The following is a 17960-nucleotide window of genomic DNA, read 5'->3' as shown; positions in this document are numbered from 1 at the left end:
GCCTTTACCAGAGCTGAGTAAGTAAATAAAGTGTCACCTGTCTTTTTCTCACCCAGAAAGCTCCTGCCTCCCACACTGCTCCCCCAAGCCCCCGGCACCCCCACACAAGCCCAGCAATGGGGAAGGTGCCGGCACCAGAACTCCCCAGAGCAGCCCCCCCCCACCACTGCAGGGGCCAGGGAGCCAGCTAAAGCAAAAGCTCCCAGAGGTGTTTTCTAAGGCAGCAAGCACCTCTCCAGGCACTGGAGCAGGGGCAGTGTTCAAGTTAGTCTGGAGAATTACCTGGGGCTTGAATTACGTGTGTTTGTCTCAGGAAAGCCAAAATGCCTGCAGAGTCACCGGTGGTGCGCTGTAGCTCCTTGGGGAAGGGCACCCACTGCTCCCTGTGGCAATCACAGGCAGGTGACTATGGGACGATCCTTCAGACCGGGGACAGCAGCTGGCACCTCTGCAAGCCCCCCCTCCAGGCCTGCAGCCACGGGAGACACCCCCAACCGCTGCACATGGTGGCAATGCCCCAGACGCTTTTGTTCAGCCTCTGGCAGAGACCATCAGGCATCGCCCACCCATAACACACCCGCACCTCACAGACAGCTTTTTGGTTTTACTGCGGAAGGAAAGGCTCCTGCGTGGCTTCTGTGTGCTCAAAACCCACAGAATCACTAGGTTGGAAAAGACCTTTGAGATCAAGTCCAACCATACCTGTCCTCTACTAAACCATATCCCTGGGCACATCTACCCATCTTTTAAGTACCTCCAGGGTTGGTGACTCAAACACCTCCCTGGGCAGCCTGTTCCAGTGCCCAATAACCCTGAACAACGTCAGATAAAATCAAGCAGAGAATGGGACTAACTGGCATTGGGATTACTTTCTTCTGCAGTGAGGAGAAACTGCTAACTGATTGCTGAGGTTTTGTTTTATCGATCCCCTGTCAAAGGAAAAATAAAGGGCAAAGGGCAGCTGCATTTACCAGATGAAAGACTCATGGTTAGAAACAGACATATAAAATTTAATAGCTTGGTTTAAAATACATTTTCAATTAAAAAACAGCAGGCAAAACAAAAAATAGGTTTCATAAAACATACATGACATTGCTGCTACTGTTACAAGACCCGTGTCCCAGAGTATCTTATAGTGGAAAACAATCGTCAGATTTAGTTCACATACTTCATTAAGCAGTAGAAAGAAAGAACATTCATGTCAAACCTACCTCTATGGAAACTCTACATCTACTTCCCTGACCCTAGACCGAGTTTCTGTAATAAAACTTCCATTTTCAATAAAAATGTGTAAATATATATGTATTCCATGTATCAATTAAAAAAGAAATTCCCTTGCCATAGTAACATTATTCCCTGTGACCGAAGAAGGGAAGCCCGAGCAGCGTGACAGTGTCGGGCCGGGTGCAAGTCCCGTGGCTGCAGGCAGTGGACTCCTGTATGTGTTGGCCAAGTCTCTCCAGCACTGTGCTGCAGGCTGGCTTCTCCCCCTCAGATTGGAGCCCCCAGGCTCTGTTCACACACCCTCAGCTGTGGATGCATCCAGAGTTTGCTCAACTCTGGCCACTGAGCAGAGAGAGGAGCACGCGGTACCCAGAGCGTTGGCAAGCCTTCCCGAGGCACATCGATGGGGGAGAAAGATCTATGAACCAGCTCGGGACTGGTCCCAACACAAACATCAAAATACTATATTTCACGTAAATAATTAAAAAACACAGTGGGGAAGGAATTCAAGTGGTCACCTGGTCTCAGCACCAGGGGAGTGTCAACTGTACCTGTGACAGTCCAGAGGTACCTTTGCCCAGCCTTTCCAAAGACCAATGCCAAACCCCACGGCCTCCCTGGGCGACCTGCTCTCCTCATCAGAAAACACCACCCCAACATCTAACCCAAACTTCCAGAGGTTCAGCCTCCTCCTCCTCACTGTGCTTGTGATGGACCAAGGGAACCCTTCTGCATGCTGGGCGGCTGCTGACCTCAACCTGCCCTTCTGAAGAGGAGCCTTCACCATGCAGCCTGTCCCACTCAGAAGCCACGAGCTCTGGCTGAAGGGCCGGGTGGTCCTGCCCTTACTGGGACATGTGATAGGACCAGGCTCCACTGGAAGGTCTGGGCTCAGCACTCCAGCAGAGGCCTTGGCAATGCCAAGTAGAGCAAAAGGCGGGTCTACTATTTCATGCTCCTGTTTATCAACTCAACATGGCATTTACCTCCCTCCTCCAAACACCAACATGATGCAGCTGAACAACATAGTTACAATTCGTTAACCGTTAAGTAGACTCACTAACCATTATGTAGCATCATACCTTACTTTTCCAGACTACTTCTCCAGCCTATGGACTGACCCTCACATCCTGGGTGAGGCATGTGCAGCTTTGTGCTGTCAGGAAACATTAAACACCTCTCTTGTTACCCAGATCCCTAACAAAAGCACCGGAAGACACTGGACCTGGTACCTGCGCTCATACCCTCACCCCGTAATGCTGGTTTTTGCCTTAGAGTCAAGTGCTGCTGTTCAAATGTTCCTCCCTCACATGCTGCTAACCAGAGGGTGCCTTCTCTTCAGAAGCACATGCACATGATGAGCAAAGCCTGTACAATCTACTGCAGAGCAGAGCCTGGCAGTCCCAGCTGGAGTGAGGCTCAGGACACCTGCTACCAGCTGCCCTGCCTGGGGTCTCTGCCTCGGCAGCAGGTCAGTGTGATGTACACACAGCAGGAACACTTAGCCTGCTCGCAGCACTCAGGCCCCACTCATGCTTGGTCCACTCCTCTCTGAGAAGCCTTGGCCTGTGTCCTTCCAGTTGTCAACATCACAGGACCTTGCAAGCTGGCCCTGACCCCACCCAGGCTGAGCTGCTGTTACAGGCAGCGTCCAGTGGAGCATCAAGTGCACTGCTACAGAAAAATAAAGTAAAATAACCCACCCCTCCCCACCCCCACCCCCCAGAGACCTTCTCCTGGCCCCAGAAGTGAGACTTCAAGGAAACTACATCGCTCAGCCCCTCTTAGGACCCAGCTCTCAGGCTCAGCCCAAATTACCTCCCAGGGCAGCAGCACACTGCCGTTCCAAGGCTCAAACCAGCAGTTCACAGGAGAAGCCAGGAGTGCCGTCGCCTGGCTGTGTGGGAGGGTGGAGGAGAGAGCCAGTACATTCTTCCTTCCATGCAGGAAGATCCATGTTCAACAAGCAGGTTTCTTGTGCCTTCTATGAACGTACAAACATGTGCTCACCTTTGGTGTGTGTTAAGGGTTTGTCCATTTTTAAATAGCTACGTTAAATATCAGTTTTCTCTACATATGGCATCCTTTCAGATGGGCTGTGTTGCATATATTCACGGTATATACAGAACACCATGTTTCATATATATTATATATCACTTGTATGTACACATTTACAGACCTTCAAAAATATATTGCACTTATATACAATATAGCTTCATCAGATGAGAGTTCACACAGTTCCTAAGGCGAGTTCTTCATAAGCAAGGCAGTTTTACATTCCCCCAAACGACACAAGTGATTTCAACAGTCTGCCCTGTTCGAGAGTAAACATTATAAAGACTTTTCTCCAACCTGCACGCAACTCCTACCAGTACCAACTCGTAGCTTGGCAGCTCTACCTAGCAGAAAACAGTCCAGTGAAACAGTATTAGCTGAACAACGGGCTCAAACGTGGATACCAAATAGATAAATAAGATATCACCACTCTAAAAGGCCACCTTCCAGGGGTTTTCCCCTCCTGTATTTACTAGTGTTCTATACATGCTCTCTATTAAATCGCTGGTCTTTGCTCGCTCATTTCAAGTGCAAATAAGGTCATGAGCATTACAACAAATGCATTAAGCAAAAACACTGTTCTGCTCCCCAGAACAAGTCAACACCTGGCTTTCTTCTGGAGAAGGCAATTAGTGTTTTGCCCAACATACTAAATTATGGGAAAGTGTTCAGTTGAGACCTTTGCTTAAAATCCAGAGGACCCACGATCTTAGATCTCAGTGAGAGTGAGCTTGTAAGATCCTCCAACTTCTTCAATCTGCAACTGGAAGGTATCTTCATTAGAGTAGTGTTTCACAATGTTATCGTCCATATTGACCAGAATTCTGGAAAAATAAAAAGCCAGACAGGGAAACGTTACAGTTCTAGATGCCAAAGACAGCAAAAGGGCCCTCATAATCCCAGAGAAGTAAAGGCTTCCTACAGCAGATCTAGCTGTTCTTACCTGAACCTGCCACCAAGGCTTGCAGCCACACTTCTAGGATCTGAAGGGAAGGGTTAACTGGCTCCTGGACGAGGGAGACCTTGGAACTGGTAGAAATGCTGCCAAAGCTACAGACACTTGGGCAGCCTTGGGGCTCTGAGCTGGTTTATCTGACAGCTATAAACTGTCAGCACAAAACCCTGTGGAGCTTGTGGGGAAGAAACAGCCAGTGCCCAGCCACTCCACCGGACGTGATGGACTCTGACTCCAGCAGCAATTAGCTCAGAGAGGTTCCATTTATGCAGGAAGTCAGACTACCTATTTCTCCAGGACCCTCCCAGTTTCCTGCTCTAGGAATGACACTGGGATAGCAGACCACTGCATGCACACACATGCATCTGCAATTGGCACCTGCACAGTGCAGTGCACAGAGGAATGGCACAGCACATCTGCCTGTGAGTTAGAAAGAGGGAGTTCAGCTTCTCAGCCCCTTGCTGCATAGGTACATACTCACCCTTTTTTACATTTTTTGAAGATTTTTCCTATTTTATCGAAAGGAACATCGTATTTATCCGATATCTAGAACAGAAGGGGGAAAAAAAAAAAGCATTTGTGAAGCCAGGAGACTGCTGGCACTGCCTTCCACTCCCTGTTTTACAGAAAGGAACAACAGAAAGACTGCAGATCCAAACAAACACCATGCTCTACAAAGGCAATATTACATCCTGAACTACAGCACCAGCCTACAGATCAGAACCCCGCCTCCACAGCTTGCCAACTCCTATGCAGAAAAATTTAACTGTGTTCTAAATCCAGCTACTGACTTCTCATTGAGCAACCCTCTGCCCCCACAACGAAAAGCCCATGCAGAACCCCCCCGCCTGGGTCCCCATCCTCTCCTGGCACACTGGTCTCTTAGCATACAGAAAACCATTTTTGAATTCAGTGTCAGAGGGATCAGGTGAAAACTAGTCATCACAGCGTCTGGGGCAGGGAGAAAATAGCAACTGAGTGAAGACCTGCACTGCCAAGGACATGAGCTGATCAGAAATGTCCCCCTTACCCAGCAGGGTGACCTCAGTGTGAAACCACAGCCACTAATCATGGCACTTCATCACAGAACCTCCAGAAAGTCACGAGGTCAGTAACCTAAGCCTGGTTTACTTTGGCAGGTTGCTCTACTGCGTCAACAGCAAGTCCCAAAGCATCGTGCCATTTCAGGATGCAAACACACAGGGGGTTTCCTCCAAGGTGCAGTTGTGAGCTCTTGGTCCCTTGTATTAAGAAGTGCAAGTGAAAGGACAAAGGCACAGCTCCACTCTCAGGACCACGGGGTAAGGGAGGACATCATAGCCTTCACTCCTCCTCCCTGTTAGTCCCCATCTCCAGCCTGCCCGTGCTGGCAAAGCCCCTCAGCCAGGAAGAGAGTGCTTCAGGTTACAGAACCATCTCTGGGTCCCAAAGCCCATGCCAAGACTTGGCTGTGCAGCGGCAAAGCCTCCATCCTCTGAGCGCCGACAAGGCATTAGTCACAGAAAGAGGCAGCCAGAAACGTCAGGTTTGAGCTCCTGCCAGCCATTACACCATCCCTCAGAGTTAAGCTCTGCATTTCCTTCGCAGCATAGCAGCAGCAGGGGCATGGAAGGCTATTTTGGAAGGCAAGTACCAGAGAGCAGTTTCACACACATGTGCACAGATACATAAAACTCTCCAAGCACACTCAGAAGCTGGGACTTGGGCCTCTCTGTAAGCAGGTTACGAAAGGGGAAGGGATGCCCCCAAACAAGGGGACTGAAATAAATCCAAGCCACCAAACGCATTCTGGCTATCACTCCATCTTCTAATTAAAATACTCTGACCTGATGGACATCCACAGTAGTGGTCTGTAGATTGATTTTTATTGAAAGGAAGTGAGCCTTACACTTCTTATCCGGAACAGCAGGAATATGTGGACATGGGCTGCAAACACAAGTCTAGCTCCTGTGACTGTCCATCAGGGGACTACACTCGTGCTTTCAGACTGGAGGCAGGGACTGTAAACTGGCCTTACTACTTACCGCTTCCATCAGGCCTTTTAGAGACGGTGTCTTCAGCATTAGAGCATCAAAGACCTCCTCTGACTCCTTCCGGACATACAGCAACACTGGAAAGCGAATCAGAGAGAGGAATTGACTCCACAATTGCTCCTCAAAGCCAGTCTGTACATGAGAGTGGCTGAGTGCAGAGGAACATACACTGAGGATCTCATGAGATATGCAGACATACATTCAATATACACTGAAGACTGCATCAAACCCACGAATAGCTAGGTTAGCTGGAAACACACCCTTTGCACACATTAGTACTGTGTGCTCAAACATCTTCAATGTCAAGATACTTTTAAGATTTCTCTGTTTGCTATTTTCTCTGTTATTTGAAACTCAGGAAGGTGGAACACAAGACACACAGCTTTGAGGCTCTTGGGTATCTGTGTCTCACAGGTCATCTGCCATAGGACTTTGCGCAATAAAATGGTTTGACAGATGCTACCAGACCAGGTGAAGCCATCCTGGCCACCTCCTCACTTTTAAATAATTCATCTGTACAGCCCTCAGCTCCTCCTCTGTGGCCTCATCTCTCTTCCTGCCCCTTGCTGTGTGTCAGCAATACTCATACCACCCCAGCTGACAGACAACATGGACTTGGTCTCCTACTAGGAAGGAAATAAAAAAAGAGAATGCCAATGAGGTAAGCATCCCTAGTGTTCTCAAGCAAGCACAGTGTCCTCATGTGGAACATCAGCCTCATTAAAACTGCTTTCAGGCTGAGGAATAAGCCATGAGCGCAAGAAAGCTTGGGCTTTAACAGCTTTGCTGCCTTTAATCCATCTTCTAATGACTCGGTATTGCAGCCTGGGTTATTTACAAGGGTTCCTCAGCCACAGCTCTGACACGCCAGCACCACAGAACAATTACTGGCATATCTAATTGAGCAAGGTGATCTCAGGACAGCACAGCACCTTGGTGCATTTCCTCTGCTAAAGGCAGGCTCCAAAAGACACACACACACAAAAAGGATTGTAGATTAAAAAAATGCAGACAGCACCCCCCCCCACTCAGTTACAGCACAAGTCAGATGATAGGCCAGCCAAAGGACAGAGCACCCCACAGGTTTCTTTTTACAGCACAGACCAACAAGAAAATACAAAGTCAGGTTTCCTTTTATAAAATCCACCCTTCCTTACTGGTTTGTCCAGACTACTGAAGCACAGCCCCATTAAGGTCAGACTCACTAGGCTTAACCTTCACTGCAACACAAGTTTAAATCCTCCTCTTTTAATCCTTTAAGCTTTGTCACAGTCCTTCCACACAGGACTATCATCAGGCAGATAATCTGCCACAACACCTCCACAGGGACCTCTCACCTCCTTCCACAACACCACAGCAACATCTGCTCTCACGTCAAATTGCAAAGCTTGACAAGAGGTCAAAAATAAGCAGAACTTTCTCTCAGTTTGGCTCTCAGCAGTGAGCAGCCCATCTTCTGGCACCATGAAAGATGCAAGAGTTTTTTACCCAGAATCAGTTCCTGGCACTCAGTGCCTAGAGCCCTAGAGAAGATCAACAAAGCCTTTTGCAGTGGGTTATGTGATGAATTCTCTCCCGCAGCTCACCAAGGAGACTGGTAAGCTGCTCACCTCCTCTCAGTCTCTTTCCTTACAGGTTTCAGAGCCAATTAGTGTCTGAGTTTGCAAATCCTCCCTCCCTCCCCCCAGCAATTCAGACACTGTCAGAGATTTGCAGAGCTGGACTGCATCCTACTACAAACTCCTATTGCTACACACAGCAAGAAAAATAAGGCCCAATTATACTCCATAATAAATTAAAATAACTCTTTAACCTCTGATGCATCTTTCTATCACAATGGACAAATACTCCAATACTTCAGTCTCTGAAAGAATGAAACAATACCTCTTTTTGGTTCTTCTATTCTGGGCATCTTATTCTGGGTGGGGATGAAGTCCTCTTCACCTATATAGGCTCCTCTCTTCAGGTTGGAGCTGTCAGTGACAGGGCAAGAAGTGAGCAGTGGTACAATTACAGGGACTCACCCCTCGATCTGAGGGCAAGACTTGAGTAGGCTCAAGTAGTGCAACTCTTACCTTTCACCCTCCAGTTCTTCTGAAGCAACAGGAAGGACCTTTCAAAACAAAGGGGAGATTTTCTTGACATAGGCAGAAAACCCCACACTGAGTTAGCAGCTAGTGAGAACTTTGTGGTGCCCTGTCCTTGGAAAACACCACAAAGGGCCCTGAACACTACAAAACAAAGTTGTGTAACAACAGACTCGTTGCTGGTGTGACATGGTCTGGTCAGCAACACTCTCCCCAGCTGTCCAAGTGCTATCTGATAATAGTGATTTAGCACTGGCTGTGTTTGCCTTACAGTCACTGCCATGGAACACCAGGCCTGCTGCATCCGGCATAAGCAGAGGTCCAACAGCACTGAGTTAAAGGAGAGGGAAGCCCTGAGCCCATGGCAGGAACTACAAGGGATAGGCAGAAGGGTCACCCACCCAAGCCACTTGTAAGCCCATCAGTACAGGACACAGGGGAAACCACAGCTCTCAAGTAAGGAGCCAGCCACGACTACACCACTAGAAGATCATAGACTGGTTTGGGCTGGAAGGGACCTCAAAGATCATCCATTTCCAACCCTCTGACATGAGCAGGGACACCCTCCACTAGCCCAGGTTGCCCAAAGCCCCATTCAGCCTGGCCTTGGGCACTGCCAGGAAGGGGCAGCCACAGCTTCTCTGGGCAGCCTGTGCCAGGGCCTCACCTCCCTCACCAGGAAGAATTTCTTCCTCGTATCTCAATTAAATTCACCTTCTTTTAGGTACTGAAAGGCTGGTCTAAGGTCTCAGAGCTCTCTCTTTTCCAGGCTAAAGAAGCCCAACTGTCTTTGCCTGTCTTTATAGGAGAGGTGCTCCTGCCCTCTGACTGTGGCCCTCCTCTGGACTCAATCAAACAGCTCCCTGTCCTTCTTGTACTGGGGACCCCAGAGCTGGATGCAGTACTCCAGGTAGGGTCTCACCAGAGCAGAGTAGAGGAAGAGAATCACCTCCCTCAACCTGCTGGACACGCTTCTTTTGATGCTTTGGTCCAAGCAATAAACACTGGCTTTCATTTTAATACACAAATACTACTTGCACTTAGGGTTGGGAATTTTTTTGTCCAAAACTAGAATTCCCTTCCTCTTCTTATCTTTCAAACCTGTATCAAATAAAACTTCGGCTCAATCTGCCAAAAGCCAGTAAGCACCACCTTTACCTCTCTTCATAAAGAGAAATGGACAGAGAAATGAGAGGGAGGAACATAAGAGCTAACCAGCTTTCCACCTGGCCTGGCTCAGACAGGTTTCTGACAGACTGGAACTACAGCCTTCACAGGAAGACACACAGAAAAGTCAGCCTTACGGATACAAGTTTACTCTCCATCCCTGCTAGGTGTTTAGGCAGTGCTCTTGAAAAGTAAGGGTTTGATTCTGTTAGAGCTTGTCACAGCTCTAACACAGGAGAGTTCAAGGTCTGGAAGCTGGTTTGCACACTCCCAGTTTTCTATCAGCTGGGGCTTGCCAGGAACACTGAAGCAGGGCATGCTGGCAGCGGATCACAGAGCTGACACACTTGCCAGTTCCACAGAAGGGCTTTTCACCCCGCAGCAGCAGGCTGGAGGAGCCCGAGGTTTACAGCAGCACCCAGTGCACTTTATGAGAGAAAACCAGCCCGCAGTTCATTCAAGGAACTCTCAGCTGGAGATGCTGTGGAAAACAGGTTCATGGATACAGGAGGAAAATTATTCATGAAACACCTCCAGTTAACTTCAGCCAACGAGACTAGGAGCAACATCTCTTGCTCATGTGAGACTCAGTCTGTATTTGTTTACAGCTTTAACCCAAACAGTCTGTCATTTCACATGTATATGCATAATGCCTTTTGCAAATCCTGCAAATGCATCCCAGAGCCCTCCTCATCCCCACATCCACCAGCTCTACTTACATGAGCTCCACGCTGAAGGTTTGCAAAGTGAACGTCGGGAATGAAAAGGACAGGCTGAGTGTCTAGATCCATGAAGGGCTTGAAGATGGTGATGTCAGTACGTTTGTGTGAGGGAAGCATGGGCACTTTGACATCAGAAACTGCAGAGAAGAGAGGACAGTGAAGGCACTGACGGGGTTGGAGCTTTCCTGCAGCATTTAAGAGGCACACGTGCTGTTGAACAAAGGGACTCTGTAGTCAGGAACAAAGGGAGAAGCTCCCGTCGTAGAGAAGTTTGAACCTGGGTTGTCTACCTGAGGAAACAGCTTGTTTCAGAGTAGTAGAATTTTGCCTCATCACTCCAAGTCAGCTGCTTGACTCTGTTCAGGTATTAAATTGGGTCAGAGAACGGTCTGGGCACTCACCTCAAAGGAACCTAGGGCTTCTATCTACCAAGAAAACCACCTAAACAGAGAGCAAGAGCTAGTCTGAGTCCCCTCTTCTCCCTATCCGCTCCCTTGGGATTTTCCATATCAGAAAAGCAGAAAGAAGACAAAGAGACAACCCACAACCCACAGGGTTCCATCTGGGAGCATCTCAAAGAGACAGCGCCACAGAAGCACTACCGTGCTGCTGCAGAGGTGGCACAAACACTGTTTCTGTCAAGGTGTGCCATTTGAAGTTACATTTCCATTCTATGCTTCCAAATTTTACATTTTTGTTCCTCTCATTGTTCATACTGGTCACCTTAAGCTGAAAAAACCCAGGTCATTCCTCACCAGGACCAGAACTGTCTCCCACAGAGCACTTCGGCTCTTGTGACGCACCAGTTGATGTAACATCAGCCACTAAGTGTACAGACTTCACCCACAGAGACCAACCTGGGAGAGCACAAGGTAGGAGATGCCTTCTATCACACTTCAAAGACTTCATTTTGCCAGCTGGAAACTTTTCTTTAGGCCAAACCAGCTACAAACATTTATTCCTCATGTTGCCAGTGGAAAATACACCTTTTTGTCCTCTTTGCAAACCTGATTTCTTAAAAGATTACTCAATCCCTGTCAAAATCAGTTTGACTAGAAGCCACAAACTATTTCTGCTGTTGATGAGTCCATGTACACATGGAATTTGTGATCCTGGGGGTGGGTACAATACCTTATGGCTTAAAGCAATCAAAAGCTTCCCACACAAGAACTGAACAGCAATGGATTGTACTTTCCAGGAAAACAAAGGTCACATCAGGCTAATCCCAAGCCCAGGGAATTCATGTTGGAAAGCAGCTTTGGTAAAATCATAAGATCCTGGAAATCTGAACTGAAACTGTTTGTGCTTTCCAGCCCTTACGCAATGAGCTGCCTGCAGTAAGCTTTTGGGAGCCGTTTGGGCTACTACATTTGTAACATGCCAGTGGTGTGCTAAACCTACCCTGCACGATGTAATTTGGGAAAGAAACCAAAAAACCCAGCCCCTTCTGCAACTGCCCTGGAGCCAAGGGGTTCCCTTGTAGCATTATCTTCTTCTGAAGCTGCTCCAGCAGCCTGAACCTGCTGTGTCAGAAGAATCCTGCCCAGCGAGGCGTGAGGTACATGCTTGCTGAACCAGTCGGGCTGTTAAGGGCCCGGCTCTGGCAAGCACACTGAGCAGACAGGGGAGAGCACGCACCTGCCTCGTGCAAAGGCAGAGCAGGGAGATGAATTCTCCTCTGAGCAGCTCTGCTGGTGATTTACCACTCATCCAAACACAAGAGCTGTTGCAGTCATCTGCAGCAATTAAAGGGAAGGTGGTCAGCAGGATGAAGCTCCACAGCCTTTGTACGCTACAGCGCTGAGGCCTTCACACCCTTTGTCCATGCAGGAGCAGCTTGTACTGACATTACTTTCTGTGACATTACCACTCTGCCCTAGAGGAGAGACGTAGGGCTGGAGGCACAGCACAAGGCAGCAGCACCCTTGGGAGAGTCATCAACACATTTTTAACCCAAGTTAATGCCTAAGGTTAGGATCAAGCTGGGAGTATTTGGAACAGCCCAAGTTCTCATTGCCACCTGGAGCTGTGGGGGCTCCAGCAGTGCCCTAAAACCCAACCCTCCCCCTGTCCCTTCAGCTGGTAAAGCCCACACCTGACTGAATACACAGCAGGACCCTGTCTTGGACAGGAAGAATTACGTAGCAGCCCTAAGTGACCCACTATGTTGCAAAACACAACTAATGGATCCAGAAGCAACTGACTAAAATAAACACCATTCCACAGGGGATAAAGGTTGACTTAAGAGTTCTACTGCACAAGTTATCTGTTGCCAAAATGAGATCTATTATTTAAAATACCGATGGAATAATTTCTACTTACAGGCATTCAACTGAGAGCTGGGGTCAGTGCACTTGCCTTTTCTTTTGCTTTGCTTTCGCTCTTCATCCCTGATCTTCCTCTCTGCTCCCTGCCAGACAAGAGGAAAAGAAAGAAAAAAGGACTTTTTAGTTTTTTTCGAGAGTTTCACTGCAGCAGCAGGAACACTGATCTCCCAGAGCTGTGTTTGTGCAGGTCAGCTCCGTGGTATCCGAACTGCAAGTTTTCAGAGTGTGCCAGCTTTGAGGTCTGCTTACTCTTGAGTCCTGTCATCTAATGACATCTAACAACCACATTCAAGATGCATCCACTTTAAGTCAGATGAAGATATGATAAGAGATTTCCACAACTATAACAACTGTATAAAGTGTGAGATAAAAATATATCCAAATAGTTTAAAACAGTAAAAGCTTGCAAGTTACTGAGGTTTAAGAGTTTACTAGATCATCACTAAATCCTGTTCCAGAGTCATGCCATGCTTGGATCACTAAATGCAAGGAAACCTCCAGCACATTGCATGTGGAGCTGTCAGCAGTTATATCAACCCTCACTGATCTCAAGCTGCAGATGTGTGTCACTTTAAAGCAAGAGTTACTTCTTCTCTTTTTACCGTGGCCAGGCTGTGGTGGAATCCATAGACACCTAACTGGGCTCATAGCTACACGGTTCCTGGCCCTCCAAACCAAGCAGGAGTGGGAGAACACCTATTTTCTGCACCATACAGGCAGCTATGGCACAGAGAGAGAGGAAGAAGGAAGGTTTCTACTGGAATTGTCTCCATTCCTCCAGCTCTGCCCAGACCTCACACGTGACTGTGGGTTAAGTCAGGGATATCATGTTGCCAGTTGCACAAGGTGATAAGCCCACAGTAGATCCTCAGGACTCAATCCTGTCACCAGATCACTGCCCAAATAGGTAAGCACAAGTTCTACCTGTCTCCCAACACCCTACTACAAAGTAGGGTTAAAGGTAACAGTTTTCTGGCCACAGGAAGCCCTTACTTCTCATGTCACCCCTGCAAAGCTGCAAACACACCCACATCCCTGCTGGAAGAAAACCAGAGTAGCTATGGCAAATGATGTTAAAAAGAGTGTGGTGATAGGGCAGGAAGCAGTGCCTAAAGCACAGCACAGAAGGGCAAGAGTCCTCCTCCTAACCTCCCAGTAAGCCAATGCTCTGTAGGTGACAGGATGCCTGTATCTGTTCAGTAGGAGGAGGCACTTCTGCACTAGCAATAGACAGGGAAGTTAACCTAGATGTTTCATGTGCACTGACAGAGATCACCTTTGTATCCCCTGCTGCTAAGTGGGAGAAAACAGCTTCAGGCAGCCATGGGAAAAATAAAAACTGATGAAGACACAGCCATTGCCAGCTCTGCTTGACCCCACAAAGATGATACAGCCCATACAGCAAAGACATCCAACCTAAACCTCCACACTGCTGGACCCACACCCTTTGGCAACTTCCCTTACCAGAAGGGTCACAACATCTCAGCTTGAACAGCAGGAAGACAAGGTTCAGCTCCAGCCTTAGTCTTCATGTAATCATGCTCAGCTCCCCAAACACTGTGCTACAGACTGGCACCTGCTTTCTCATGGAGAACACGCTAATCCATCAAGAACACATTTTTAGAAAACCTCTGCCCTCCAATACCTACAGCTGGAGTTCTGCCAGAAAGTCAACTTGCTCCAGGCTACAGAGGCCCACCTAAACACATCTCAAACTCTAAATAAAGAAAAAAGGGAAAAAAAAAAAGAGAAAGATGATGTGCCTTGGTGACAGCCTTTTCTGCCTTGTCAGAGGAGCTAAGCAACAGCCAGGATCAGATACTTTTGAAGAAAAGACACTGTATTTGGCAATTATGGAATAAATAAGTTTATAAGAAAAGAGATTTCCACAATTTCAGGACCTAGAAAACAGCCTACATTCTGAACAGCAAGATTCCATAGTCTTCTCTAGGTACTAATGGCTGTAGGGTGGGTGGGGTTTTTTGTTGCTCTTTCCCTCTGTCTGCAGTTGTACAATCAACCCTTGGGCTGAGAAAAGGAAGCAGCATTTTTGGGAAAGCTGCCATCCCTCCCACAGAGAATCACAGCATATTTGGTAAGCAACAGAGATGCAGGGAAATGATGCAATATCAAGCCACAACACAGTGGGATCCAGACCCTTCGTGACGCCAGGCAGCTCCCCACTTCCGCACATGGGCTGCGTCTATCAGATGTGCTCCCAAAGCAGTGGACTGCTTCCTGGCTCTCACTGCACACCCTCTCATGCTGGGTACAGCTCTGGCACACAGCCCACAAGCCATTCCAGCTCTTCCTGTCCCCTGTGGCCCCAGCAGCCAAGCTGGGAGACACTAGCGGACAAAACATTGGGTGCAAGCCAGCAGCATGCAATTGCAGCCCAGATAAGCCAATTGTGTCCCAGGCAGCATGAAGGGAAGCATCACCAGCATGTCAAAGGGGGAGATTGTGCCCCTCTGCCCTGGTGAGACCCCACCTGAAGTGCTGCGTCCAGCTCTGGAGTCCCCAGTACAGGAAAGACATGGAGCTGTTGGACCAAGTCCAGAGGAAGCCATGAAGGGCTTGATCAGGGGGCTGGAACATCTCTGCTATTAAGACATGCTGTGAGTGTTGGGCTTGTTCAGCCTGGAGAAGGCTCCAGGCAGACCTTATTGCAGCCTTCCAGTAGCTGAAGGGGCATTCTGAAAACAGAGAGGCTTTTAATCAGGCATTTAGTGACAGGACAAGGGGCAATAGTCCTATTTAATGTACAGAGTGAGGGAGGTGAGGCCCTGGCACAGGCTGCCCAGAGAAGCTGTGGCTGCCCCCTGCCTGGCAGTATCCAAGGCCAGGTTGGATGGGGCTTTGGGCAACTTGCGCTAGCGAAGGGTGACCCTGCCTCTGGCAGGGGGTGGGAACTAGGTGATCACTGGGGTCTCTTCCAGCCCAAACCACACAACAAGAACAGCCCCTGGCTACTGCTCACCCACATCAATGCTGCCCCCAGCTGCCTCGCACAATCTCTCTCCTACCAACAGGATCTCACTCACTTGTTCCTACCATCCCACAAAAACCTTCCCACAACACTATCCATCACTGGCAGATCCCAGAGGACAATGCTGGCCTGGGAAATCCTTTACTTAACCTTTTCTGCTGTAAATTGTGCCTTAGCTAAGCATTAAAGAGAAGATTATCTTCCTCTGGGACAGGTGATCCCCATCCCTGCACAGCCCAAATACTGCTCAGCCAAGCCTGAACCACAGAACATCAGGAGTTGGAAGTTGAAGCCTGAACCCAGCTTGTGCTGTAACATGTCCCAGGATGACACCACTACATCCATTTACTTGTGTCTTAAAGCCACAAGGGTCTAGATGGACACCTAGTGTCCCGGGCACCTGCGGGTCCCATTTCCACACAGGTAACATGCAGGGGGAGACAAAAACGCATAAAGACGTTTGCTCAGAGGCAGAAGCCGGAAACATATCAGCAGCTTTCCCTCCCACCCCAACCATGGGAACCCTTCTCTGGCAGTTTTCCCATGCAGAGGCCACCACACAACATTAACTAAACCATCTGACCTCCTGTAGGATTTCTATCCATTTGTACACCCCCAGAGACAGCAGAGGACTGCCATGCCAGCATCTGGGTTCAAAGTCAGTTCAGGTATGCAATGCAAACACAGCCTGAACAAAGGAACTGAAGGGACCTACACAGAACTGTCCCCAGGAGGCAGCCACAACTCCAGCATTTTGGGTTTTGAACAGAACTCTACATTATAGACTTGGCCTTCCATGAAGAAAACATGGGTAACAGCACTTCTGTGGTAAGAGCAGCCACATGAGAACACACCAAGGCCTGCAGCATGTGTGGATACTATAGCAACAATGGCCTTGTAAACATTCAAGGCCAGCTGACTGACTGAGGCTCAAAGCAGGGCAGGAAATCAGGTTCCTTCTGAAATGCCAGTGCTCTTACAGGAGCCAGGGTATTTGGTTTAGGTGACAAGGCTTTGCGGGGTGGTGGTGGGGAACCACAGGCCCCACTTCATGCAAGCAGCTGCCAGGAACTTCTGTGTCCAGAGACAATGCCAGCTGGCCTCAAGGCAGACCTGCCACTGGCTGAGGCCATGCCCACCAGCAATGGTGGCAGTGCCTCAGCAGAAGAGTTAAGAAGAGGGGGAAAAAACTGCTGCCCAACAGCAGGCTGTGAGAGGAGTGAGGCTGTGTGAGAGGAACAGCTCTGCAGACACCCAGGTCAGTGAAGGAGGAGGGGCAGGAGGCACTCCAGGTGCCAGAGCAGAGATCACCCTGCAGCAGACCACGGTGAGGCAGGCTGTTCCCCTGCAGTCCATGGAGGATGACGGTGGACCAGACATTCCACCTGCAGTCCATGAAGGAGCCAACAATGGAGCAGGTTTTCTGGCAGGACTTGTGACCCTGTGGAGCCACAAGCTGGAGCAGTCTGGTCCTGAAGATCTGCACCCTGTGGGAGGGACCCACAATGGAGGGGTGGACAAGTGTGAGAAGTCCTTCCCCTGAGGAGGAAGAGGAGGCTGAGAGTATATGATGAACTGAGCACAACCCTCATTCCCCCTCCCCTAATGCCCCTGAGGGAGAGGGACAGAAATCAGTAAGAGAAGACGAGCTTAGGAAGAAAGGAGGGGTGGGGGGAGGTGATTTGAGACTTGTTTTTATTTGACTTAACTCTGGTAATAAATTAGAAATTTTTTTCTAAGTTGAGTCTGTTTTGCCTGGAACAGTAATAGGTGATTGATCTCTCCCTTGCCCTTCTTGACCCAGGATCCTTTCATTAGATTTTCTCTCCCAGCTGAGGAGGGCAGTGACAGAGTAGCTTTAGGCCAATCCACCAGCAGCTGTAAGGACACAGAGCTGCTCAGAGGAGCACTTGCCCAGCACCTCAGACAAGCATTTGAGTGCAAAGCTTGGTTCAGTGTGGTGACAAACAGTATTCAGCCTGTTGGCCTCTGTTCCCAGCTCTCATGGCTGGACCAGGACTGGATCTGAAAGGCAGCAAGTTTTAACACTGTTTCTGTAAACACAAATTGCAGAATCTTCAGGCAGCACCCCCACATCAGCTGCTTGTTCACAGAATGAACATGAAACTAATGAAATACAAACAAGTAATTTATGGTATAGGCTCAAATGGCTCCCTCTAAACTGTGCAGTGACTACATCTGCCCTTTTATGAATTGATTGGTCTTACTAACACTGGCAGAAGCTTCAGTAATTTTAGCAGAGTGTTGGTAAGTTACAGGACAAGTTCAGAGTAAAAGATCCTGCCCTTTCCCTGCACCACACCAGTGCTGACTGGCACCACACAGAACACAGGTTGCTAACACAAGACTCCCAGCTAACAGAATCAGAGCTTTAGATGAC

General features: G+C 48.6%; 1 protein-coding gene across 1 annotated transcript in view; it reads right to left on the bottom strand.

Annotated features, from left to right (window-relative positions):
• Positions 1–3988: 3988 nt before the first annotated feature.
• GRHL1 (grainyhead like transcription factor 1) overlaps positions 3989–17960 on the bottom strand; it is a gene marked incomplete at both ends in the record, with an annotated part of 39360 nt that continues 25388 nt past the window's right edge. The window contains 7 exons of the mRNA XM_084261768.1: positions 3989–4103; positions 4716–4780; positions 6259–6344; positions 8152–8240; positions 8343–8380; positions 10241–10380; positions 12566–12653. Coding sequence (XP_084117894.1) covers positions 3989–4103; positions 4716–4780; positions 6259–6344; positions 8152–8240; positions 8343–8380; positions 10241–10380; positions 12566–12653 — 621 coding nt within the window. The remainder of the gene's footprint in view (positions 4104–4715; positions 4781–6258; positions 6345–8151; positions 8241–8342; positions 8381–10240; positions 10381–12565; positions 12654–17960) is intronic.

This window comes from Gallinula chloropus, assembly GCF_964237585.1.
Source record: "Gallinula chloropus genome assembly, chromosome: 3".
Classification (NCBI taxonomy): Eukaryota; Metazoa; Chordata; class Aves; order Gruiformes; family Rallidae; genus Gallinula; species Gallinula chloropus.
The sequence above is the reverse complement of the archived record's forward strand: the minus strand, read 5'-3'. Positions and strand labels throughout refer to the sequence as shown.